At 39.5% G+C, this 27,613-nt stretch overlaps 1 protein-coding gene across 1 annotated transcript in view; it reads right to left on the minus strand.

Moving 5' to 3' along the window:
* Window positions 1–7,308: 7,308 nt before the first annotated feature.
* UACA (uveal autoantigen with coiled-coil domains and ankyrin repeats) overlaps window positions 7,309–27,613 on the minus strand; it is a 34,050-nt gene continuing 13,745 nt past the window's right edge. Inside the window, exons 2-19 of the mRNA XM_082488709.1 lie at window positions 25,686–25,819; window positions 25,097–25,185; window positions 24,833–24,897; window positions 23,826–23,883; window positions 23,246–23,316; window positions 23,033–23,139; window positions 21,897–22,078; window positions 21,401–21,438; window positions 20,071–20,157; window positions 18,803–18,910; window positions 17,713–17,745; window positions 17,121–17,219; window positions 16,882–16,918; window positions 15,905–15,957; window positions 11,738–14,428; window positions 10,960–11,112; window positions 9,933–9,998; window positions 7,309–9,204 (exon numbers count right to left, since the gene is read on the minus strand). Coding sequence (XP_082344835.1) covers window positions 9,133–9,204; window positions 9,933–9,998; window positions 10,960–11,112; window positions 11,738–14,428; window positions 15,905–15,957; window positions 16,882–16,918; window positions 17,121–17,219; window positions 17,713–17,745; window positions 18,803–18,910; window positions 20,071–20,157; window positions 21,401–21,438; window positions 21,897–22,078; window positions 23,033–23,139; window positions 23,246–23,316; window positions 23,826–23,883; window positions 24,833–24,897; window positions 25,097–25,185; window positions 25,686–25,819 — 4,143 coding nt within the window. The 3' untranslated portion in view covers window positions 7,309–9,132. The remainder of the gene's footprint in view (window positions 9,205–9,932; window positions 9,999–10,959; window positions 11,113–11,737; window positions 14,429–15,904; window positions 15,958–16,881; window positions 16,919–17,120; window positions 17,220–17,712; window positions 17,746–18,802; window positions 18,911–20,070; window positions 20,158–21,400; window positions 21,439–21,896; window positions 22,079–23,032; window positions 23,140–23,245; window positions 23,317–23,825; window positions 23,884–24,832; window positions 24,898–25,096; window positions 25,186–25,685; window positions 25,820–27,613) is intronic.

Consider the following 27,613-nt stretch of genomic DNA (forward strand, 5'->3'; position numbering starts at 1 on the left):
ACCCAGTCGGAAACACTTGGAGCACAGCCCACGGTGCAAAGCTATTGCTGCGAGTTCTGCCCCATCCCAAGAGACATCAATAACAAGCTTGAACATCACCAAATGGTGGACCTCTCCGCTACAGACCAAGGAGGCTAAGAGCATGCTTAGATTTAAAAGGTAGGAAGACAAAGAAAAGCAGATCAGGTTGCCCTGACCAGAACGATGCTTCCTTCCCTCCCAGGCTAGCAAAGGGACAACTGCCAAGAGCGGCTCTGAAGAGACTTTTCCTTGCTTGCTCTTGGCCAAGCGTGTGACCACGCACCCTGCACGCCGCAGCAGCCAGCGCTACCTGCCACCAGAACTCAGGTCCTGGGGTGCAGCAAAGCCTTTTGCAAGGGAGTAATTGCAGTGTCCTTACTACTGTGGCTGCCTGAGCAAGCTGGCATAGATTAAAAACAAACACCTCCTAAGCAGACACCCACATCACTGGGGTGGGGTTTTTTTATTCAGTTTTGCCTTTTTTTTTTTATAAGGTCAACTCAATTAGAATGAATAAAAATACCCTTAAAAAACCCAGCAGACAGCCAGTGTCAGTGTTTTCAAAGGCACAAGAGCACTTTAGAAGCAGATTGGTTTATTTGTTCCATGTAATTTACTTTAAAATGGGTCCCTGGATTCCCCATCAATTGCATTTGAGATACTGCAAAGGTGACCCTGGGAAGTTTTTAAATCACGTGCTCTATCAGATGCCACACGCAAGCCCTCAGCCAGCCAGGGTTTGGTGTGGGATCAGGGGCACGGGGGCTGTGCTGCCGTGTGTGGTGGGGACATTTAAATAAACTCACTTTGGCTTTCCAAGGTCGCATTTCGGGCAAGGACAACAGGAAACGTCTGCAGAGAGCCTTGACTGTTTAAGATTCAGAGGAAGCAGCTATGAAGTGGAACAAGACAGACACGTGCAATCTGATGCTGGTGATCTGTTGAAGCACCAATAATTTTAAAGCTCTACATCCCCCCTTCCTTTATCACCAAAGTTCTTAGCTCTACAACAGCTCATGAGAATAAGTAGATTAAATACTCTCCTAACATTTGCAGAGAATTTAACACTCAACTGAAGATCTCCCATGCAACGTCCCATCCCTGTCCTCTCCCATACCCCTCCAGCCTGGAGCACTGTAACATCCCCTCAACAGGGGCACGTGAGCAGCGCACGGCACTCCTGTCAGGACTGAGCCATGGCATGGAGCACCTCCTCTGTCACGTGGAAAAGTGGTCACTGATGTCCCAATGCAGCCCTCTCAGGATGGCAAGCTTTGGTCAACTACAGCTGAAGTCTTTTCCCAACAGCACCTTCCATAGCAAAATTTAAAACTCGGACACAAAGAAACAAGGAGGTGAAAGCTCTTTTGTCCTGCTGCAGATAGAAAGCTCTCTCAGCCATCGAGGCCCTTCTGGAGGTTGCGGCAGCTCCCGCAGTCACCCTGCCCCTGCCTCTCAGAGGCGGGCAGGCGATCTGCTCCCACGCCAGAGAACCAGGAGCACCACAGGGAAATGCGGTAGGTCCGAGCAGCAAGTCCTCATCCTTTCAATTGGCACAAATCTTTAAACAGAGTGCAGCAAAGTATTCCTCCTTCCTTAAGGACCCTCTTGGAGGGGAGAGCAGTTGTCTGCTCTTCCCATCAGCAAGAAGTGGGTACACAGTGGGAAACACTGGGGGAACAACTGGGGAAAGAAGTGGGAACAACCAGGGAATTGAGAGCCCCCTCCTATGCCCAGGGGACCTGTACCATCCTCCCTCAGCTCTTTTAACAACCTCATTCAGAAGAGAGAAAAATAGAGGACTGCCAGGATTCTTCAAAGCTGCCCAAATTAATGTATTTTTGTACTTCCCTCACTCTCCCCAGGTAAACCTGAAGCCCTGGGAGAACCCTGTTACCCTTTTTTCAGACCCTGCTCTCCCTCCACCCTGACCTCCTGCAAGTTTTTGCTTTTTACCAAATAATTCCCTTTTATCACCGTGTGTCACTACTTAAATGCCCACTGATTTTCTTTACCTTTTAGCAACAGTAGGATGTGAGAGACTTAACTGCCCGAGGCTGGGAGGAGATTGCTGGAAGAGGGTTACCATGTTTCTGCCTCAGATTTCTTGTATAAAAATATGCATGAACACCAGAGGTCCCATGTTTTCCGAGTGCATCACTCCCACTCCTTGTATGTGTGGAAGGTATCAACACAGCACCTCCAGAAAAACCTCCAACAGCTTGAGAGTGTCAGACTTAAGAGCTGAGATGCGTACACAGAGTTGTATTTTATTCAGATTTATAGGAATTTGACAACTCTGTCGAGCTTCAGACCAGAGCAAGCTGCCAACAGTCCAGGATTTCTAAAAGGAGACAAAGTCATTTTCTCCTAGGCAGAATACAACATGAATCTCACCATCTGAAAATCCAGGCCCTGCTGCAGTCGATGCTGGAATTCTTAGCTCCTGTAAGATCAGCATTTAAAGGTCTTGCACCTATCACCTACGCTTTAAATTTGCACTTCCCCTTGCAAGCCACTGCAAAAAGCTTCAAATCTCCTGTCCCTCCAGCAGCAAGTAATCATAATTCTAGATATATGGTTTCTGTAGGGGCACAGAAGACCAGAAAGCAGCTCCCTCTTTATCAGTACACTTTCTCCCTGCTCTATTTCAAACTGTAATCTGCTCTTCAAATTTCTCACCCATTAGAAGGCACGATAAATGCACACCCTGCTGCAGGAAGCGTTGTAGGCATGGGGCAGTTTGCGCACTGCAGAACTGTCGTTGTTGGAGAGGGGAGCTCTGTGCCTCGTCAGGCAGCACAGCCAGGCAAGAACACAGCTCCAAGTAATTAAGCTTGCCAGCTTTGTGCCTCCACCAAGCACACAGCATGACGCAGACCCATTTTCTAGAGCTGTTTTCAATACGTGTCATACAAGCATTAGAAAGTACTCATGCATATATCATTTCAGCATCCTCCTCTGAGCAGGAGCAGATATTCTGGAGTAATTCTCACTTCAGATTTGAAATATAAAAGGCCAAAGTGCATGTACTTCCCTGTATTACCAAAAGAAATTGAAGACTTATTTCTTCATGTGTTACCAGGTGAAACTCAGCTGAGAACTCCATGTTTTTCCAGCTTTACCACACTAGTAGCAATGTTGCATTTTCTCACTAGACAAGCCCACACCGCGTCCTGCTCCAGGAGATGCAGGCTGCCAACTTCTTAAGCACAACTTGACGGGTCTCTTGCTATCTCCTAACGCTACCACTATGAACAGAAATCAGCATTTTCACAGGTTCGTCTCAGCTGCGATTGCACAGAAGCAGTCAAGAGCAGGAAAGGCCCACTGCCTTTTAATTCATTCCTGAGCTAAAATTAAAACTTTTCAAAACGCGATGTAATTTGCAAGAGTCTACCCACAGACAGCTCTCTCCTTGCTCTCCTTTTCAAGCCTAGAGGGCAATGTTCTCTCTGATTTTAGGCCATGCACTGGTAGCTTTAATATCATACCTCACCACCCATTCTGCTGTTTCCAGTGTATTCCTGTCATAGCTCACCAGCTGGAACATATTCCAGTTTCATAATTTCAAGTCAGGCCCATAAATACTTAATGGGCATTTCTCAATCCATTTCTTTTAAAAACCTGTGCATTATTCTTGCTTTCAGCAAGTATTCCTTTTAAGTCCTTGGCCTCCTACAGACACAAGATGACCCGCGCCAGCTTGGGCCGTTTCCCTGAAGCTTGAGCCATTTTCATATTCTGGCAGGGGTTTTATTCTGGTATCCCACAACCGGCACTTCCCCCTCCCCGGTTTCTATACCTGCTTTTTCCTAGGGAATTTCTCATTGACAGAAACATCTCCCTCACCTCTCCCATCCTTGCTTCCCTCAAAAAATCCTTCACTACTTCTTTCAGAGGAATTTGCAAGCTAGACTGTACCTGCATGGTCACAAGATCACTCTTTTTCATAGCTGTGATGTTTACAGACAACTTTTTTAGGCTAAAGGCACAAGTATTCCCACCCATCAAGCCCCAGAGCTGCTTGAAGACAGTGAGCGACTTGTCCAAGTCTGTTGTGACCAGATCACATTACAACTTGATCTATCCTCATCATCTGTAGGTTTGTCCATTAGTCAGTATCTCCCAAGACCTGAGCTCCAGCAAGTAGTATGGCAAGATGACACCAACTAGAAGAGTCTTTGCATCCAGAATAACTCTTATGCTACACCTGACCCTCAAGATGAGAGGAACCCTTAAAAAGATCCCATCTTCTCTGAAATACCCCCACATTAGATTATAAAACTCTAACTTGATGCCCTGCTAAGAACTTTAAAAGTCTTCTCCGTTGTATTCTAAGAGTATATAAGCAAAACCCCCAACATTTAATGAAGTGTAAAACTAATTATTATGAAATAAAACTAGCTGTTCACAAAGTGGAAAAACATCACATTTTCATGTCCTATTTTCCTTTAAAATGTATTCCCTTCCATCCTCTAGCATACTTTGCAAATGTAAAAATAAATATTCTTCACAGCGGAGTGCTGGCTTGAAGGCTACGAGTCCAACAATAAAAAGCTTCACAATTTAATGGCCCTTAAATACTCAACATCTTTTTCACTTAATGTAAAATCCATCTGATCTAATAGCTGTGACTGAATTACATGTATGTTTTTTTCTATTAGAAGTTAATTTTCTGAGTTGGCAGAGCAATACAAGCATTAGATTAAAAAAGCAGTAATCTCTATAAACTTTACAGGATTCAGAGATATTTCCAAGTCATCTACCCAAAACAACAAAAGAAGTCACCTATTCACTTTAAAAAGTGCTATTACATAATAGGGACATCGTGCCACCAATCAGTTGTAAACTGCATTAGCTTATTAATGTTGCTTTACCGTTTCATGGAACAGATCACAAAATACCTCTTGTGAAGCACCCCTCAAACCTCTTAGAAGCACTTCATTTATATTTGACATTTTTGTGACCTCCCATTTCTTCCTTTCATTTGTCAGTGATGTTTGTCCATGAACACAAATACTGAAAGCTTCCTTCACTAGGCAGGCAATACCTCATGGTTGATTTTACCAAACACACAGATTATCACTGCCACAGGAACTTCACCCATATGCAGACACAGCCCAGATTTAACCTTCACGAGTCAACTGAGCCAAAAACAACCCAAACTTGTATACAGCATTGCCAAGGGACTTGTTCATTCAGTTTGAGCCCAGAGACATCCCTATTTGTACAGCATTTAAACAATCCACACCTATTAAAACTCAAAACTTTAAGCTTACTTTCTTGCATGCTATGATTTTATAGTATCACCAATACCAAGGTAACAAAAGAATCTGAGCTACCACGTATCACATGAAACACTGAATTACAGTGTTTCCAAGGAAATTCAGACTTAGTTTCTCATTTCCATGGCATTCTTTATCTTGCATTTATTTCTAAAGTAGGACTTTCTTCCCAGGTAATTACTTGGAAGTCCTACCTGGACTTTCCTCCCAAGAACAATCCAGCTGTTAAGAACAGTGTTATGCAAAAGGCAAAGCAACCACAATTAAAACTCCACAACAGGCTACAGCCACCAAGCTGGCAAAAGCTCTGTGGTACTGCACCTCCAAAGAGAAGCTACTTTCTGATGCACAACTGAAATGTTACTGCAGAAAACGCACAATAGGGCTTGGTGGGTTTCCCTCCACCTTCCCCCAGCAATTAGCAGCTTCTCAATCATCTCCTTTCTAGTATCGTATTAACGGGAGATACAGAGGAGTATTAAGGAAACATTTTATAAAACAACAAAACCCATAACACCCATACAACTTCCTAATCGCAGCTACCAATTCACATTTCATTGAAAAATGGTAATTTTACTTATTCCTTAAAAAAAAGTATTGCAATGGATGAAGCCAGTAATTATATTCATGCTTCAAGTAACATGACATTGGGTTGAAATTGCAAAAGTGATCTTGAAGTCATTTAATGCAATGAGAAACTTCAGATCTATGCCACTTTAATTCAGCTGCTGGACCAGCAGTTACAACAATCAAGTCTCAACACAATAAGAAACTAAGAAACCTAAAAAGTGTACAACCTCAGCATTTCCAGGTATCTATTCTAGTATGGAGTAAGCAGTGGAATAACAGCAAATATTTTCACCTAGCAGCTCGCTTTTGAAGATGTTTCAAGCTGGTGTTTAAGTGGCATGTTAATCTTCCCCTCCCCTTTAAAACAAAGATGGCAAAAGTAAAATAGCAGAAGAAATTACTTTGTCTACTAAAAAACAAATGAGGATGGAAATATAACTGAAAAAGCTTTTAAATAATTAGCCTCACTCTGCAGAAAAAAAAACATGGCTGGAGATCAAGATACCCTTATACTATACCTGAGAAATATATAAAGCTATCAGAAAGTTATCGGTGAAAAGCACTTTACAACACCCTGACTCAGTAAAGTTGACAGAACAAACCTGCTGGCAGAGGGAAGGTTTAGACATATCAAATCTTGAAACAGTTCTACCTAAGTTCCAGTTCTTCAGGAAAAAAAAAAAAAAAAACCAAACACTCCAATGTATACATAATCTTTTTTTTTCCCCAAGGTCAAACTAGAGATTTACAAGATCCCCAAAGAGAGCTCCTGCTTACTAACTCAGAATACAAGCAACTCTTTCAGAGAGCCAAGGGAGAAACCATTGTTCCAGTCATTGTTTAAATACAGTGAAGTTTCACTTACACTGTTCATACCCTAACAACGTAACAACCTTACTCATTTTCATGTCCCACTGGCTGGACGAGATATCCAAATAACCAAAAATTAAATTAAGCTAATAGTGAAATTGGAGAGACCTTCACTTTCAAGTCACACCAAATGAACAGACTTTGGCAGTGCCGAGAAATTATTCTGCAAGGATTGCTTAGCATGAATCAGGTAGCAGTGTAAGCTATTAAGTGAACATGCTTTCATTAAAAGCAGTAGTAAGACTTCACTGGTTCACCTCCAAGCCTCACAACTGACATAATCGACAGTTTGCCCTGCTTGGTATAGAAGTGGCCAGAGCCAATTTACTCTGAAGAACTAACTGGTAGAAGCTTTGAGTCTCAATCAAGGTCACCAATATTTTACCAACCATAAACTCTGGAAATAGATAGAACCACCCAATAATCCCAGCAGACATCTGAAAAACAAACATGTTACCTGGTATTCAAGAGCATTCAGGCGACTTCAGTATCCTTCACTACCCACTATTTCACCAAACTATTTACATTTCTTTACCTTTTACAGAATTAACCACAACAATAAAAAGAAGAAAACAGTTTATTGATAATGTAATATGGAAGAAATCTAGAAAAACACACATAGAACTCCCTCAATAAGAAAACATACAATATCAAAATATGCCAGAGTTAGTATATCAAAACACATTCGCTCTAATAAGAGTTTCAAGTAATGCAATCATAAAAGAATTTGGCTAAAAAGTAATGTATATATACTGAGATGTTTTCTGTAATAGTCCTCTAAGAAATTAAAGGAAAGCAGCAGTAGATCTGTTTTAACTACAGACATATATTTAGTAAATATATTAAGTGTATTTATATAATAAAAACTGCCCTGCACATTCATCACTATGTCTGTATCCTCCCCTATGTGGCAGTTGTCTCTTCAATGCTACAAGATGACTCTGCCCAAAAAGGAACAAAAAAAAAAAAAAAACAACCAAACATAATACTACTAAAAAGAAAAAAAAAAGACCGAAGCCTGCGAGGTACAGCTTGTTAGGAAGCCCAGTTAACACACAGCAGCTCTGACTTAAGTCATTTTTCAGCAACATGGAAGAGTTTGTCTTTTCTGCATCAGGATGCCAGACCCCTACTTGCTAGTTAGAAGCAAACGCTTTCAATGAAGCCAACTGAAGTTAACACAGCTACAGCTAGCGTTCACACCCTTTGCTCTGTTAAACAGCCACATACATGGCTCTCACACAGACTCATTCTTCAATTACTTCCTTTGAATAGTCCCAAATTTCATGTTTTCTTTCATAAAACTTATTTATGGGAACATCATCCTTCAGATAAAAATGAAGCCCTGTCTTGTTTAATAGGCAGATTCCAAGCAAATAAAAATTCTTGTTTCATTAATCCTTACTATTTGCATCTTTCCCCATAAATAAGATTATAGTACATAATTTACACTTAAGAGGAAAATATCTTAAACTTCCATGAGACAGTGTTTGAAAATCCAATTCCACCTGAATTATCTAGTGTACAGCTTAATGAGCTGCACAGTCTGCACCCATATCAGGCCTAATGAAGAATGAAATTATATAGAAGTAGGACTATTGCATTTAGATCAAAATGCTGCTCTACAAACCATGACACTCCAGTCCCACTACTTTAGCCTACAGTAATCAGTATTATAAAGCATTCATGAAAAATCTTGGGGGAGAGCGGAAGGGGAGACAAACACAGAAGTTAGTGTTTTGATAGAAAACCTGATTTTTAAGTCTTGCAAAAAGCAAAGGCACTACATCTTAAGCTTATATTTAAATAAAGTCTGTAACTTGGCCAGCCAAGTTACGACACATACCTAAATACCTTTCATCTACCTTTGCAGCTGATTTACTAAGCATGTTGTAGTACATCATGATCAGCTTATGTGACAAAATAGCCACTTTCTCTTAATCGTTAAAGGAGATATACAGCTACAATACTTCACCGAGCTCATTTGAACAGTTTATTTTTAACCATACCGTGAGGGTTCAAGTTAGAAGATAAACCGGAGTTTCTGGGTATAGGCCTTGCTTTAGTAAGGGGGTCAATCAGACATTAAAATAATTTAACTACTATGTCATCATTTTGACAGTCAGCTTGTATACCAATTTTAAAAGATGTTCTACATCTTTTATTAATCTAATGAAAGTAGTGTCAGATCTGAAACTTAGTAGCCCTATTTTACTGTTTTACATGAAGAAAATATTTCAGCTTCATAAGTTGTTTCATATTTAGAGATTCCAATTGCAGCTATATTATCATAACTATATAAATCTCATGAAGGTTATCACTACCGTCACCACAGCACTCCTACAAGATGCAGCAGCCGTCAAGAGCAACAGCACTACGCACGTCAGCAAACAAGTCCCTGTCTCATTCGAATGATCTGTAGTAAAGCAGCTTGGACATCTTCATCCATGTGGCCCTAGAGCAAGCAAACACGTAGTTAAAAGAAAACTTAACAATCCCACAAAACATCAACCATCTATCACTAGTGTTAGGAGATTCTTGAAAGTTACCCAAAAGTCTTAACTCACTGCTGTATTTTCACCACTCTCTGGGAAAATCTAGAATATTTTAGGAATCCTGTTGTTTTTTTTTTTCCCCTCACAAGAGAAAGAAGGGTCTGCCTCTCTAACACAGCAGTTTCCTTGATGAAAATGTGATGTGGGAAAAAAAAAAAATAGACCATTCCTATCCTCTGGACTCCACAGCTGCTGCTGTAGCAATGATCCCTCTTTTGCATGCTTAAGTATCTGAAGTCATAAGACTTGAATTAGTTGATCAGCTCTTTGTTCAGTGAGAGCCACTGGATAAGTCTGCATTAAGTTTCCAGCTTCTACTTGACTTCTCTTCAGCGCTACCTGGGATGATGCGGAATTAATAACATGCTCACATCACCAGACACCATCGCCCTTCAAAGCAGGTTATAGACAAATAGTAATAAGATGGCACAATAGGACTACAGCTGTGGTAAGTGTTTGCTTTTTTGTTGGATCAGTCCATTCTAAATTAAAACTCTCAACACGGAAACAGGTACTTGATGCTAGTTTCAAGTTTGAGGTCTTCTGGTGCAGAAGTTTGAAACATGTCTCAAGAATCTCTACGTTGATATGACAAGAGTAAAATAATCTGAACTTGGGAGTATCATACCTGTACAGCACTAAGAAGATGTGTCCGATAAACTGAAACTACCTCTTGATGCTGCCTTTTAGCATCCTATAAAAAGAAGATAGGAAGAGGAGGTGAAGTCATCACATTTTTATCATCCGCTCTTGCCTATTTCCAACTTTGTGGGCTTGGTTTTGTGCACTTAGAGACTAGCCAAAGCAGAATTTCAAGGTTAAAGTTAGCTATATCCCCTCCATTAATCAAGAAAAAAGGCACTGCTTCACTTCTTTTATTGCTTACTTGTAGCAAAATGATTTTGCTGAAAGGCTATCGAGAAGCTGATCTAGTGTGTCAGGCCAGGTGCTAAGATTGAAAACTTGTTTCATCAACAGCATTACCCATTTGTTTGAAACCACCCAATTTAAGAATGCATTGCCTTACAAGGGCCAACTTTGCAAATACTATTAAAGATGTGTCCTACTTCTGTGCAGATTTACAGATAACTAAAGCTATGTATGTGAGCAAAGTTAGTTATGAGCTTTATTGAAGGGGCTACAAATATGTTTGTGCACAAAAATCACAGCACTTACCACAAAGCGTTCCCCTTTACTGTTAGTACTTAATGATAAGCAATACACTTCAGAGTGTTTGCAGACAAGGGAACACAGTCAAATCCATTAAGGACAACCTCACTTTCTTTCAGAGTGAGAAAATACATGACTGGTGTTTTTTGAAAGAAAAATATTAACATGGAACTTGCGTGCAGAAATGGCCTTGGCATGAACTACAGCAGCATATCTCCCGAGCACAAATTTTCCCTAAATTGTGTCTTTCTCATCGGGAAAAGTTCCCAAGTGTTGCAACTCTAACATGCAGAAAGAAGCAGAGAAATTTACAGAGAAGCAAGCAGTCAGGGAAAACAAAAATAATTCATGAATACTCTACTTTTGAAGTCTAAGTCTACAGTCAAGCCCAGTGCTCCAGTGGCCACATACATAATTCCTTGTTTATACAAGAAAATTTAAGCAGTGCTACTGCATTTCAGACAATACCTTGCATGACTACTTACAGCTAGCTGCTCTTGCAGCGTTTTCACTTGGTTCTGGAGCATTTCAACCTGCTGGTTCTGCCTCTTTGAGGGAATCCCAGTGGTGTATGTAAGCTGAGACAAGCCATTAAGAGCTTGTTTTAACCGCTCCACATCATTAAGCAGCTCTGTTATCTTTTAAAAAAGCACAAAAGAACCTCATTTAAGGATGTCTCACCAAAATATAATATTCTTTAACTTTTTTTTAAAGATTGATGAAGATCAGCAAGCATTGAAGGATTTTGTTCTAGATTGCCGTGACACTGGCTAAGGGACTTCAAAGATAAAACACCTCATTTTCATGACATGCTATCACTGGTTCACATGCTGCTTCCTAGCATTGAAATCTGTAAGGTATGGACCCTGGAGGCCAGGCAGCGACAGAAGTGATCTATGCTGTAAAGATATTCTAGGTCTAATTTCCAAAAAGAGCAATGAACCATCAGAAGGCAAGCCTGAGATGCTAAACAAATACAGCTCCAATGGAAGAATGAGCTGACACCCCAAAAGTCTAAAACCCAGCTTGGAAGTTTTAACAGAGTTTAAATACAACATACGATGTTTGAAACATACAAGGAATTAGAAAAACTTAGTATAATGCAAACAAAGCCAGGATTTCATCTTAGCAGATTTGGGCCTGTCCTGGGTCCCTAACGCTCAGTACAGAGTCATACTTGAATATTTCAGTAGCTCTATTTGAAGTCAAGCTAATGCTCCTGCCATTTTCAATTTAGCAGTAAGGGACTATCTGACATCCTACCTTGTTATCCTTGGCTTCTACCTGCTTTGCAGATTCCTGTATTCTCTTCTGCAGGTCAATAATTGTTGTCAATGATTTATCACACCTTTCTTTCTGGTCTTTAATTTCTTGCTCAATACTGCAACTCCGTAACTGAAGCAACTCCTTTTCATCCTTTAAAGAAAGCTCACTCTTTTTAGCCTGCAAAGCCTCCTCACATGCTTCCTCATACTTTTTATTCATATTGGACAAATTTTCAGCTATGCTATCCAGCTGGGCCTCCAGAGTACTTTTCATGGATTTGTATTCTGAAATGTCAATCACTTCTTTGCTCTCCAGGTCTGCTAAAGCTTGTTGAGTAAGCTGAATCTCAGACTGCAGCTTCAAGATTTCCTCATTTTTGACTTGGTTTTCTTCTTCCTTTTCTTTCAAGCTGTTTTTGATGGCTGCAATTTCTTGTTCCAGCATTTCCTTCATTTGTGTATATTCTACCAAAGGTACTGAAGACTTCTTTAGTCCTGACAATTCCTGCTGTAGTTCTTCCACTTTTACTGTTTCTTTGTCATAACATTCCTTCTTACTTCTCAGAGCTTCCTTTAGATCTTCTATAGTGTGACCAAGTGCCTTCTTCAAGGCTTCAATTTGTTCTGCTGAAAGATGCTGAGCCTGCACAGCTATGGGCTGCTCAGTACCCTCCTGCAGCTCATCCTGCTCTTCTTTTTCGCCTGTGTATTTCTGCAGCAAATCTCTCAATTGCTTATTCAACTCCTCCATTTTGCTTGCAAACATTTTTTCCATTTCACGGGATTTTTCAGCAAGGATGTAGTTCTGCTGCAAGTCATTCTGGATGGACAAGACACCATTTTTGAGCTTTTCATTCTCCTGTTTGCACTTCTTGTTTTCCTCCTCACTTTCTCTGCACTTCTGCGTCTGTTCCTGCAACTGTGCTTTTAATTCTTTCACTGTGGCTTCAAAGCTTTGCTCTCTGGCTTCAAAGGAGGCAACTGGGGCATATTTTGACTTAATGCACTCTTGAATTGTGTCAAGTTCCTTCTTTTGGGCTTCAATTTCTGCGTGCAACTGTAAAATTTCTTCTTGACCCCTCTTATATTCAGCCATAATAGCAACATTGTTCTCCTGAAGCTCTTGCAGGCTTTTATTTAAAGTAGTCACTGTAGTTTCATGATCTTTTAAACTTATATACTCAGTTTGTAATTGATTCTGTAAGAGTTTCACCTTATTTTTCAGAGTTCCATTTTCTTCATTTACCCTCATGAATTCTTGCTTTATCTCTTCAGTTTTTCCCTTCAGATCCGACAGCTCCCTATTAGTCTTTTCCAGCGTGTTATTCAAGACTGTTTTAATCTCCTCGTGTGTCGTAGCCAACACATACTGATCCCTGAGAGTCTCTCTTATGACTGCATTTTCAGAGACCAGTTTGCATGCTTTTGCTTGTTCATCATCATACTTTTTCTGCATTTCAGCAAGCTGCTTTTCAAGTTCAGTAACATGAGATTTTAAAGCTTCCACTTCCTTTTTGTGCTGCTCTGGGGACAGGTACACAGCTTGGTAGTGGCCAATATTCTCACTTAAGTTGTTCTTCTCTGCCAGCAACTTTTCAGCTTCTGTTTTGCTTTCATTGTACTTCTTTGTTATTTCAAAAAGCTTTTTGGTCAGGTCACCAACAGCCAGATCATTTGTTTTCTTCAATTCTTCGTGAATTTTTAAAGGCACATTCTGGCTTTTAATTTCAGTTTTTAGCATTTGGATTTGCTGCTTAAGCATCTTATTATCGATCTGCAATCTTTCAAGTTCCTTCTGCAGAGTCTGATTCTTCTGTGAAAATTCAGAAATTGTCTTCCCAAGTTCCACATTTTTTTGCTCAAACCCACTCCTCATTTGTTCATAGTCTTCAGGCTTTACATGCTGGGCAAGCTTAGCTTTCTGACTCTCAGATTCCCTCTTCAAAAGCAGAATTTCTGCCTGCAGTTTTTCATGATCTCCTTCCATCTCTGCTAACTTCCTTGCTTTCTCATTCACCTCGTTTGATAACAAACTCTTCATGTTCTCAAATTTCTCTGAAGGTACAGAGCAGGCTAACTTTGCTGCCGTTTCTTTGAGCTGCCCTTCTAACTCCATGACACTTCTTCCCCTTTTATCTCGCTCCATCTCCAACTTAACAAGTTCCTTCTGCAACCTTTTATTTTCCTCCACTAGCCTTCCTTCATCTCTCTTAAATTCTGCCACCAGCAATTCATTCTGCTTAATCTGGTTCCTTAGTTTTCCCACTTCAGCAGAGGCTCCTTCATACTTCGTTTTCATTTCTTTCAACTGATCCTTCAGCTCCTCTGTTAGCTTACTGTTTCCCGAAGCAGCTTCGTTAGTCAGGTGATCTTTCAGAGCAAGAAAGTGGGTCTGCATTTGCTTAACTTTGCCTTCAGAGTCAAACATTCTTTTCTGCACATCTTTTAAAGCATCTTCCAGTTGTTTTATCTGTCCATCAGATTCCGCTTTGGTTCTTTCACACTCTGATGCCAAAGCTTTGCATTCAGATACCTTGTGAGACAGTTCTCTCTGCAATTTGCTAATTTCTTCTTTTGCTGCACCATAGCAGGTCCTCATGTTGTCAAGTTCTTTCTTTAAAGTTTCCTTCTCTGAACCGGATGACTGGTTAGGCAGGGAGAGCTCCAGGGGTCTCAGCATAGACCTTGACTGAAGATAAATTGGCACAAAAATGGATACACATTCACAAGTTTGACAAGTCATATGACTTGTCATACCCATAACTGTCTTAAACCTATGTTGATATGAGCATAAGATTTGTCTGAGAGATTTTTTTTCTAAGAAACACACTAATCTGTTCTGGCCCATATTACAGAACGTGTGTATTTCAGCTTTTAACAGTAAAAGTCTTGAATATAGATCTACATTACTGTTTTTGCCCAATCATTGCACCCTACCGAGATTAAAGTCCAGGTATAGTATATTCACTTCATTTCCCTTGTTATTCATATTTAATCACTCGGCCACTAGAAGAAATTTTAAGAGAATTACCCCACCCCTCCAGCATGCGAGCATAATTTTAAAAGGAATCAGAACAGAGTATGCCGTGGTTAACAGAACCTTCTCTCTGAAAAGACTGAGGAAAACACACAGTTCTTTACTGTCCGGTAAAGGCTATATCAAGAAACACAGAATAGTTTTGCCGTGCTGTCACATGGTATTCACTACCAGCCATGATGGCTACTCCATGGCACAGGCTTGCTCCAGTGATCCCGTTCACGTTCCAAGGACCAGAAAGCAGCAGGTAGCTGCCAGACATGGCTAGCTTAGAGCCACTTAATTCCTGCTTGGGACATGGTTTGGGTTTTTTTGGTTGGTTGGCTTTTTGTGCCCACATTTTTGGTTTTTTTAAAAAAAAAAGGGGGGGGGGAGCAGAAGAGAAGAGAATTACACAAACTCATCTTAAACTTCAACTAAGAATAAAAAAAAAAAAAAAAAAAAAAGATCCTAAGGCCATTGGGATAACTTTATGTAAAACACAGCAGAAGAGACTGGATTTTTGTGTTACCAGCAGAACATACAAATACATACACCAGTGAAATCTGGCACAAAAGCATAGGATGTACAGATTTATTTCTGGCCATTGCTCGCTTCTGGAAGCATTACAGCTGAAATACTCAAGTGTAAGAACTGTTTGTCAGTTAGGACCAACCCCTATCACATATGACTCGCTCTAAGGGTTTGATAGACCTTGTTTATAACCGAATTGTTGCTTTAAAAGGTAGCTAGCTATCAGCAAACAAAATTGGCAGGAAATTATTGTATAGCTGGCAGGAAAATAGTCTGTTCTGAATCTTAGCTGAATTTAAAGTAGAAAAAAAACTTATGGAGATGAACAAACAATTGTACTTTACACTGACTGTTAACCCGGTCGTCTGTTGATTCAGTTTTAAGAATGCTCATTACAGACCAGACCATTCAGCAACCAACAATTTCACAGCATTTAAAGCAATGTCACAGATGTAACTCTAGAGGGCACCAGCAGTTAAAAATAAACATAGCACAGCCAGTAGTATTGAAAGTGTACTCAGAAGCAATGTTTAATATACATACGCTTCTAAATATATTTAGCTTTCCCAAGTATAACTATCTTAAAATTGTCTCGAGTGGCAAGAAAATTACTACCTGTGACTCCACAGCAAACACTTGTCCTTGTTTAAGTAATAAATCTTCTTTTCCTAGATTTGCAAAGCAAACAGCATTTAGTCTTTGTTTAAAAACAGTAACACATAAATCACAAGAATTACGATTTTCCTTCCTAATGTTATTGTGTTCAATGGGACCGCACTAGGCTGCGGGTTGGTATTTAAGTGCTTGGTATTACAACTCCACCTTACTTAAGTCACAGAGGAAGTCTGGACAAACTCCTCCTAAGTAAAAAATACCCTTACTATGCTACTAAGCTAGATAAATTATTCTGCAAAACCATCATGAAGGCCACCTTGAGCTAGCTGCATGTCTGCACACGAACATACCAGGAAAAAGCATCCCCTTGCACTCTAAATAAACTACCCTTCCCGACAGGCAGCCAAACACCTCTCACCACGGCTCAGGACAGATTAAGTAACATTTTAAATTACACAAGTGTAACACAGGCCTATAACCAAGTTGGATGCAAAAGCTTTAAGTTTCTGGAAATGGAATAATTTCTAATCGAAGTGTAAGCTGAGGTCTTGTGTTTAAAGTCTCTTTCAAACCTGCCTACACTCAGTCCTAAAAGTGACCATGGTTTTCTTGGCATGAGCTAGACATGAGTGTTGTTTAAAATATGAAGAATGGAAAGGGGAAGACTCAGTTTGGAGCGGAGATCTCGATCAGCGTGTTTTTCATGTTTTTAGAAGATGTGGCAGAGTTACAATGCACATTTCCCAAGACCAGTCACTCCTAAGCGAGACTGATCAATAGTGCCCTCCCACTGGGGTACAAACCCAACTGGGGTCAGCTGACTCCCTCCTGAGGTGTGAAGTGTGGACACACACATTATGCTCAGCTATAGGTAAGACCAACAACAGGAAGAGATGACAAGAAAAAACCCCACCCTTTGTCTATGTAGTCTAACACCGCATCATGCCTGGCAAGTTTTAAGAATTAAACATACTTACTATTACCAAAGTTACTTCCAGATCCCACAAAGTCAACCTAAAAGCAAACAGCAAGAAACACAAAAATAAAGCTGAAAACTCATTCTAAATTTTTACTATATGTTAATCTAGGGATTAAAGGGCAGGGAAAGCTTTTACAACAAGGTAACAATTTAAGACTTTCAAGAATTTTAAATTGCTTAAGTTTTTAGTACTGCAAATATCAATTTCTATATTATATTTCAAATCAATTAACGTACTTCATAATATTTGAGTTTAGCTTTGAGAGCTTCAATAGTTCTTAAGCTTTCTTCCTGCTGTTTTTCCTTTGTAGTTAGGATTTTCTTCAACTCATCTTTCTGAAAGAGAAAGAGTGCCAAATAGCCAAAGCCACAAGAATGGCCAGATTGATAAGATCTCAAGCAACTTTTGAAAAAGTTCAGGGAGAGCTTCAACCAAGATCAGCACTGAAAGCATCCCTAAGTTTTTGGTTCTGAAGTTCTTCTGCAACACTGCTCCTCTACAAAAGGAGTCTTGAAGAATAAGCCAAGGGAATATGCACCAACATAATTTGCTATTGTTTAATTTATTCACATTTATTAGTCTTGCATTAAAGTCACTAAAGAGATACTTATCTAAGTCTGCTGTAAAGGTGCCATAGGGATTTACATATATTTGCAGTAACAGAAATGCTGTGCAGCCGTATGAACGGAGTACATATCAGTAGATATTTCATTTAGTATTTATAGGTAGTTTTTCTTATCTCCATAGTTTTTAAATACCATTACTTAAACGCAATAGCCACTTCCCCTGTTTCATAGTTCCATTACACTTTAAGGTGGTATATCGTACCTCATTTTCAAGATCATCTGCAAACATTTGCTCCTGCAAAAATAACAAAAAAAATTCCCCCACGAATCATTTTCAATAGTGTTTAAGGGGCTTATATACAATTCATTAGTTGCCAAGTCTACCCCAGTTCCTAATGCTACATGCTTCTGACTGTTCCCCTTTCATTAACCTCTGGCAAGAGAAATAAACAGAAGTTAGGGATGTTTGACAGAGCAATGTGTCTTGACATGCTTACTAGGAAACTAGAATATCTTTTCTATTATCTAGATCACACACCACTGAGGCAGAAGAGTATAGTTTTTCAGTAGAAGCTTGCTGATTTTGGAAAGTGGGAATTAAGGAGTTTGTTTTATAAAGGCAATGCTTAAGAGGGAAGTTGAGACAAGCCCATGATTCCAAGAAGAAATATTCTTTCTATCCATGTGCTACATTTAGTGGAAGCTGCATACACTTTTAAAATGCACCCCTACAAAAATACAGTGAAGGAATAAATGTGAGCCTCCACAAAGAAAAAAAAAAATCCCGCTTTTATTTTCTTCCTGAATTCTACTGGTCATATTTAGACCTCTAAGAGGAGGGAACTTTTTTTAAAAAAAAAAAACAACACGGTTTTTAAAATTGGAGTGAGAAATTCCCTACTGAAAGCCTTTATTTCTGTTTTTGCCAATTGAAGATTTTTCTGTTTCCACTTACAGTAACAGCTGGAAATAAGTAGTGGCTGCAATAAAGTACTGACACACAACACCTACATTTAGTTGTGCAGATGAAGTTTACTCTCCAAATTACAGCATGCCAGAACACCTCATGGTTCACATTACATTGCAAAATATAGCCATGAGTGTTATCGCTCAAATTTATGAGTATCAGTGAGTGACATTGTAACAGGTCTCCTCACATTTTGAACATTATTACAAGACTAAAGGCTTCTGCAGCAGAAGAAAGTGACAGTGACACATACAGAAATAATTCACAGGAAAGCAGTGAACTCTAATTACACATGCTTTCCTTTCTCCTTCTACCAGCCTTCACTGTCAGCATCGGGTAGTTATTACAGCTTTCAAGTTGGGTTGTTCCAATACTAGAGGTTTACCTCATTCAATTGTAGTTGTAGCCCACTGATTCTATCCAGCAGCATCCTTTGCTCTTCTTGCACTTCTCTCATTCGATCTTTCAAATCTTGATTTTCTAACTCCAATTCCTTAAAAGTAAGTAAAAAATAAAGTTAAAGAAAAACACCACCACACTACGCTCACTTGGGAAAACTAAAGAATCTGAACCAACAATTGTAACGGTCATTAACGCCAAGCCTTGCCTAACACATCCCCTAATGATTTTGTGGCCTTACACCAGGTCTGTTTGGTTCTGAAGGTTTACATAAGCACAAGCTCCAGAGTCTTCAAGCTTTTCAGCTCTAGATAGCTCATTCTCATATAAGTGAACATACAGGTTTTGAAAGTATGAGCAGAGCAAGATTACATTCAATGTTGACAGCACTCAAGAGGCTGCTTATCTGCTGTCTGTTAACATGTAAAAATAACAAATGTTAAAACAGTTCCTGAAACCCAAACACTGCAGCCAAAGGTGTAATGGAAAAGCCTCACCGGCATGAAAAATAGCAACCTTTAAGTGTGCTAACTGCTCCAGCAGCCACAAGAATCGCTCAAGTAACTTAAAAACATGCTTTATTGCTTGCATGTGAGCACTGAACGGATTGATGGTGCCAAGACCTATCACTTTTACATGTTGGATTTATAACTCCTGCCTAATAATCCCTGCCTTAACCGGTAACTACGTTAGCTCAAAGCAGAAAATTTCCATTTAGAGATTTTTATTCTTTTATTACAAAGCATTTCAGAACAAAGGCCTAAATTTTTCAGTGGTTTGTTCCCCGTAGCTTAAAACATCATTTACCTTTTTGAAAACTGTAATGATATAGTAACAAGATAAGAAAATTAACACTAGTTAGTAGAACAGTTATGATACAGGTTGTCTTTAGTAAGACACTTAAACATCTCTCTGGAGAATGTTAAACAACAAAAAAAGTCTTCCTGGTTTGTGACCCAATGATTTTACTGCAGGTGAAAGTAGTAAACAGAAGGTTAAGAGATGGACAGGGTTAACACATGAAGAGACTGGCAACTATGTTACACAAGTTTTTTTCCTGAAAGAGTTTACAGTTTATCTGCATAATTGCCACATTACATTCATGCAATTAAGTTTTAAGTAAACAGCAATATATATGACCTTTCGTAACAGAAATGCTAATGCTTATTTTACAAGCACATCTTGTCTTGTCTTTAGTATGTCTGGTTCATTCTGCACATGGGAACACGCAAGTCAGAAATCCTCCTCGCTTACCTGAGCATTATGTTCTTTCTGATAGAGCTTGACATTCACCTCTTCCTGCGCGTGAAGCCGATTCCACTTTTGTGACATATTAGTAATCTGTTATTGCAACAGTAAAGTATTAATTTATATTCCCGATGCTTTCTGAAGACATCCTTTTCTGGGGACAGAGGGCTGCTCTCAGCCATCATTTCGGCTTCCACTGGGGGGCAATACCACCAACATTCCCGTTCTGACAAATTGCTTCTCAGTAAGAGGTCACTCATGATCTCATCCAGACAGTAAATGGGATGCTTGTCAAAACTCTAATCCTGAATATGCACATCACTGGATATTTTCCCCGATAGAAATAGACACACCATCTGATTACACAGGGAATCTTTGCAGCTACATATGAAGTTAAGAATTCAAGAGTTACCGAACTAATTGTGCATCATGGCACAATCTTAATCACCCTCTCAGTAACGCCAGCGGTATACTGCGTTTCAGTGGTCAGAAGTCAGCAGCTTGCGTTCTACCTCTTTCAAGTTTCATGCATCTCTGATATTACTCTTGTGCTAGGAGTATCTCCAAAGCCTCTCTGAACAGGTTGAATAGATGTTACAATCTTTTCTCAAAGTTAGAGCTGTATTTCAGTATAAAGATGTGGCAGGAAGCCAGTAGGCAGAAAAAAGTACATAAAGTGTTTGACCTGCAGCATACACATGTAGCATAAATCTTAAAGTAACAGGTCTGCTGAGCAGCATCAGGCATTTAGTTAGCATTATGAATCCTGAAATTACAAAGTCTTGAAATATTTCACAATTATTACATTGCCCTCTATCAAATGAGGCACTGATGTTCAGAAAAGAAAATACTACACATTCATCAGTACCTTATGGAAGGAAATTTATAGCACACACCTGTAATCTTTCTGTGATACATACTGAACATTTGAATAAAAAAAAAAAATCTTGCTTAGTCAGTTTTATTCCCACCACCCCACCTGTTTTTAAAGTGTAAGGTGTCCCCACCTTGGGAACATAAAGGTGGGGGACACCTTCACAGAACAACAAGTTTTTGAAGGTGCTGCAGTGACACACAAAAGCCAGCTCCTTGTTCAGCAATAGCTCACCTCCAGCTCTAGACAGCAGAAAGTTTAACAGAAATGAACACTGGCCCCAAACCAGGCTCAAAAATCCATAGTCACTCTGGGCACTGCATTGTAACTCTTTTTTTCACCCCGACAGGAAAATAGAAGGGGATAATGCTACAAAAGAACGAAACTTCACTAAGGCTGTGTGTCCTCTCACACTTTCTTCAGAAACTAGCCATAGGAGACGCGTAGTGTAATAAGCCTTACCTTTTGTTCAGGCTGCCCTTTCTTCATGGAACCTCTCGCTAAAAAAGCACCACAAAAACAGTTAAGTTAAAAATGCATTTCATTCAGACTCATACAACATATTCTGTTTTTTCTATAATGTTTCAGTCTTGGGAGAACATTTCAAGTAAGAGACTCCCTCCTCTCCCCTCCCCCCACCCCCAAATCTGGAAACATTCACAAGTACAAAGTTTTTCTATAAATAAGGCTAAGTAACTCCAATGATCAATACTGCAATGCCAGGTTCAGCAATGTTAATACCTTGAGGCATCAGAGCCTGCATTAACCTTAAAAGCTTTACTAAAAACAAACAGAAACCAAAAGCCTTCTCTCCCCTCCCAAATAGGCAGTTTATCATGTTTTAGTTTAAAGGACTACAGTTGCCCTCCAAAGAACAGTTCCTGAAGACACAGCAGTGGGAAGACACATAATTCAAATGAAGAACAACAGCAAACTGTTATAACCACGTTCCTCATACCTTTGCTGGAATCCTCAACGGCAGCTTTTATTAAAGCCAAAATGTCAATATTGTCACCAATTCTGGCATAGTAAGCACAGTCATGACCAAGGCCATCAGTCAAACTAACATCCGCACCATTTTTGAGCAAAACTTCTACTGCATCCTTGCAGCCGTATTCACAGCCTAACATTAAGGCAGTCCTGAGGATGGGGAGAAAGATTGCATTCAGAGACTCAAGGATCTCACGCTTTAATGGAGCCATCACTTGCAGCAATAACCCTTCATACACTTATGTCTCATCATGGAAACTTGAGTCAAGGAATCTTTCCTCCATCAAGAGAGGAAACTAAGCTTTAAAAAAGTCATTTGGTCAACGTTTAAATATTTGTTAAAAGCAAACAAAAACACTGTAATAGCTATACTTTCATGAAACCCAGTATAAACCCACTGCCTTTGAGAGCACTACTCAGTGTTTTGCAAACTCATGGGACTTTTGGCTTCCCCTCTACTTAGATACAAACATCAATAGACACAACAAACAAAAGACAAAAAGTTTAGCCAAAGTTCAGGCAAGTGCTTGGGAGCCCTGGCAATGCCTTCCAAACACCTGCTGCTTCAGAGCATGCAATGCAAGTACCCATGCTTTGTCCCACAGCAGCCTCACATCCATTGCCCCCCAGGCAGCCATCCTCCAAGAAATAACTGGCCAAAGCAGTAGCTACAAATAGAAAACCCTTCCCCTGACCCCCTTCCATAAATACAGAAAGCAAAATTTTCAAGGCCTTTAGGTCCCTCTGGAGCTCCAATCGGATGTAAGTACTTCTTGACAGAGTACCACTTTTGTCATGACCCATTTTGCATATTGATCCCAAAGGGTGCAAGATGCAGCTTTGTACAGACAAACCCTTAAAAAAGAAACAATTGTTGTTTCACTGCTGGGAGTACCAAGCCTATATGTATTTTAGATGCAAGAACAAGCAATAAGTAAAGGCCAAGCTTATCTGCATTATTGAATTGGCATATGTACTTCTGAACTAAGCCACAGGTCTTTTCCCACCAAATTTAGTACATTTACTCTGTAACCTGAAAGCCAATGGACAGCTTTCTACCCTTAGATGTCAGCAGGCATTCTGACAACACTCTGCATACATTACCTGTTTTGTTTGTCCCTGGCATTAACATCCGCTCCGCGGTCTATCAGAAGCTGACAAACTGTGGGACGACACATCTGAGTGGCCAGCACTAGTGGTGTCCTCCCATCCTGAAGAGAGGAAGGGCAAAAGAAATAAGGAAAGGGAGAGAAAGCAGAGAAAGCACAAGAACTCCAATAGGGTTTGTACAGGAAAGAGCTATAAGCAGCAACTTACTCCGTCTTTTGAATTCACTGAGGCCCCGTGATCACACAGTAGTTGTATGCTAGAGGAACAGTCTGACATAGCTTTCAAGAGAAAAAGAAAGTGCAAGTTATACTGCTGAAAACAGCCTTCATCAAACTCCAAACACCTCCTTGGGCATCTTTGTTTCACAAACATTCATGTAACTAAGTTAAAGCATGACAAGGGTCTATGACTTAGTTCTCACACAATCACCTCAAAAGCACGTGAAGAAAATCAAACACTACTGTTCAAGACACTGCATAGCTTACTCTGGATTGTCTGCATCCTCATTAAAAGTATTGTAACCTATTAACATCATTGCTCTAACACACTGCTCATGACACTTGCTTAAGAATTTACGAGACAATTCAGGGGCATCAGAAGAGACTTTCAGACCTACAACTTCCGCTAAGTCTGTTAACGAGTTTGCTACTGAGGACAAACATCATAACAAAACATTTTCTCCTACTACAGTCACCAAAATTGAGAGTAATATAGCCCATCTGAAAATTAATCTGTTAATTAAATCTAGATTTCATACTACAGTTACCAGAAAAGCAAAACCTGTTACCTGCATCATGAAGAGCAGTTCTTCCTTGAAGATCCACATTCTCCGTTGGACAGTTGTACTGTTAAAATAAGTAACCCCAGTCAATTAGGATACAGACTGGCTCTTTGAAAACATGATATGTTTTGAGGTGTTAATTAAAGCAATAAAAAGGAATTAAAAAAAAAGAAAGTTTGTAGTTCACAAATATAGTGACATACAGGAAAGAAAGAGCTATGGATACACGTACTTTAGTGCTCTAAACACATTGATCAAAAGCTGTAGAATTAGGAATGTGCAAAGAATGCGTGCAATTCAGACGTTTCACAAACACTTTCAAATGTTTGTTCACTATGGCCAAGATTCTTTGCTACTTGTCATTACTCCTTCACTACCAGTACCGCTACAAGTTCTGGCACTCCACAGAAAATGCACCATTTATATCTGCACAGACATGCATCAAGTAAACAGAGGATGAAAAGAACCCATTAAAAGTGTTTTGGTTTTTTTTTTTTTTTTTAAGTCAAATTAGCATGAACTGACCAGGAATAAATTAAGAAAAAAATAAATATCACACAAACCTAAGACAACCCCCCCAATATTGTTTCTTTAATGAAAGATTATGCATATAAATGCTCATCTTTTGAAAACACTACTCTTGAGCAGACCTTTCAGTGTTACTGTTCCTAAATGCAAATATATTCAGAAAAGGAACACCAGTCTTTAAAAGACACTCAACTCCATTTTCTTTAAGAGGTAGAAACCACAGCTTGATTTGATGGTCTATATGTACAGAGGAAGAGATGTTTATTTGGTTTATTGTAGCACTTTTTCAGTGACAACCGCTTATTCAATATGAAAAGGTCTTTTTCCTATGATGGTCTTATTTTTAAAAATGATGTAATTGTTTAAAAAAAAAAAAAAGAGATGAGTGGCATATCCTAGTTTCAAATCAGTATATTTAAAACCACCTTTTTCCTTCTTCACAAGAAGAAAAACCATATCAATAGACAAGTTGTATTTTTCAGTACCTGCAACAGCTTCTGCAAACATAAAGCATGTCCGTATTTTGCAGCTAGGTGCAATGCATTTCTACCTAAAACGAGAAGTCAACATCAATTCAGGATCTAATTTCAGCAACAAGTCACACAGACAATTTTTTTTTTTTTGCTAACCATAGGGAAATCCATCGAAAGGAAGGTGATCTATCCTATGGTTTAGCTTAATCTGACTCCAAAATAAAAGCCAAGCTGAGAACTTCTGCAGGTTGCATTTGGACAGTTGAGGAAGCCTACCTGCAGCATCAGTGGCTGTGATATCAGCTCCATGAATAAGGATGGTGTTCAAGCAATCCAGGTTTCCCTTTGATGCTACAACATGGAATCTAAAAATAGAAAATACCTTGCTTAAGCACAGCTGTTTTATACATAAAAATGGCACTATTAATCAGGAAAGTCAAAGCAAACAGCTGCATACTGAAAGCATTACACAGCACAAATTCAGCTTTGGACAGCGTCCAAATCCAATTAAGAGTTTTAGAGATTTTATTTTAAGGAACAAGATGACTTTTTGAAGAAATAATCATTATTTACCTTGAATCAGCGAGCCAGGTGAAAAACCAACATGCCTTCCATTTCTCTTTAACATTAAAATTTGGCAAGAGCAAGCATTTAAATACTGACCTTCACTCTGAAGTGAAGATTGTTTACAAGAATTTTAAATTCTAGCTACCGGGCATTCCAGTCTAGATGAGGCTAAAGCCTAACATGATGCATTACACAGATTTATATATTAAAAGGTTTTTAGAGCAGCAGCAAGATTTGGGAATTGAGTAACTTCCACTATCTTCCCAAGACCATTATTGTAGTATTGGAAGTTACTTACGCAGATCTCCCTTCCACATCCAGTTTAGTAGGATTGACCCCTTTTTTGGCAAGAATTGATGAAACCTTTTCCACATCGCCCCTTTCAGCTGCTTTCATTAACCTGTCATCATATTTGTTCCAGTCTGTGTTCAGCTATATAAGAGAATTAGAAAAACAAGTGAGCTTATGGTACACCACAGATCTACTAAAGGAACTTCACTAAAAGGCTGAATCATATGCAGCTGGGAGGGATACAACAAAAGATATCTTGGTTTACAGAGTTGTACCTGTTAACGTGTTTAGTTATTTATGTAACACCACTGTCGCATTTCAATCAGGCTGTTAGCATTGAACGTACAGTGCTCTGAGACAGTCTGGTTAAGTCACTTTGGTCCTAAAGGTTTCCTTTAGGATCAAACCTCTGCTTTTCCTCATTCTGCCTTGTTCTGTCTAATAGGACTAAAACAAAAGCCACACACAGTAGTTCCCAATCCTCATTTTCAAATTAAGTTTTCAGACTGTTTCTCATACTAGGTTGCCTTTAGACATCTCCTTCTGGTCCCTCCATTTGCCATGTGAGCCTGCCAAGAGAGCTGTTTTTTCACTGCATCTTGACTTTCTCTTCTTTCATCATGGATACTTCAACCCTGACCAAGAAAATAAGTCTTTCCCCCCACAGTGGCTGATTAACAAACACGACAAACTGCTACACAGGGCTGTGATAAACCAAGAACTTCACACAACGAAGGAAGGGCTAGCATGTGTACTTGTACATATACACACTTTATAAAAGAGCAACTTGTAGCATCTCAAAAGCATCACAGTGTGTCTAGAAGGGGCCTCAGAAGTCATGCAGACAGGGAACCCCACACAAGACCAGCTATAGCTCTACACTGTTGTCACAGCACTCTTAACTCTCAAAAGCTCCAATGAAGGAAGGGGTAGAATGTCCAAGGAGACCTGCAATTCAGTCTTTCATTAATCATATCAGAACATTTTTCCTAATGCCTAGTTATCACATTTTAATCTCTTCACTATGCACATTAACACCCCCCTTTCCTCTGCAGCACCTACATATCTGAAAAGCTCTCTTCAGTTTCATGCCCTTGAGGAAAAGCACATCAACTGTTCTCTCACATCAGCAAGTCAGTTAACTCCATTAATTACATGAAAACTGAGTTTTCTTGTTCATCTTTACTGTAAATCATTTGAATAGTCTTAAATAAAACAATCAAGTGTTTCATTATGATATATATTAAATATCTGTCCATGTCTCAAAACTTAAAAATTAATAAACAAGATGCAACACAAAGCAACAGATAAGTGAGGAATCACAAGTAACGGAGCCCAAAATAGCACTGCTAACAACTTCCAATTCAAGTAATCATCTCCAGTATAAGTTTTTCAGTATTCATAAGAAAATTGTTTCATAAGGCAGTGGGCAGATAAGACAACCGCTACAATTTTCCCCTCTATCAACCCTTATAAGGAAGGTGCCAGAGAACTCAACAGGTGAGACTAAGCTTCAAGAGATATTTGAACAGGATAATTATGAGATGTGATCAACAGCAGACTCCAGTTTTCATGAATTCAGCAGTCAACAACACACAAAATATGTACTAAATTTAGCCATCTCCAAACCCAGTTCACATTTATCAAGAACAGCTGAGCTTCCCAACTTTCAGTAAAGTTACTCTGTTCTTCACATCCAAAGCAGAACAAAAATTGATGAAAAAAACATCGGAAAAGCAAAAAGCAGAGAGCCTATTTTCACCTTATCAACTCATACAACTTGCTTTTCCTCAAAGCATTCCTTCATCTGCTCACAGGGGTGCAGAGCTCCACGTTGCTTCCCACCCCCCATAACCACAAGCTACTGCCGAGAAAAGCATCTCTCTCATCCCCAGCCACTCGCCCTCTGCTTCGTGTGCCTCGGGCCAGGAGCAC

This window comes from Vanellus vanellus (assembly GCF_965231255.1).
Source record: "Vanellus vanellus genome assembly, chromosome: 11".
NCBI lineage: Eukaryota > Metazoa > Chordata > Aves > Charadriiformes > Charadriidae > Vanellus > Vanellus vanellus.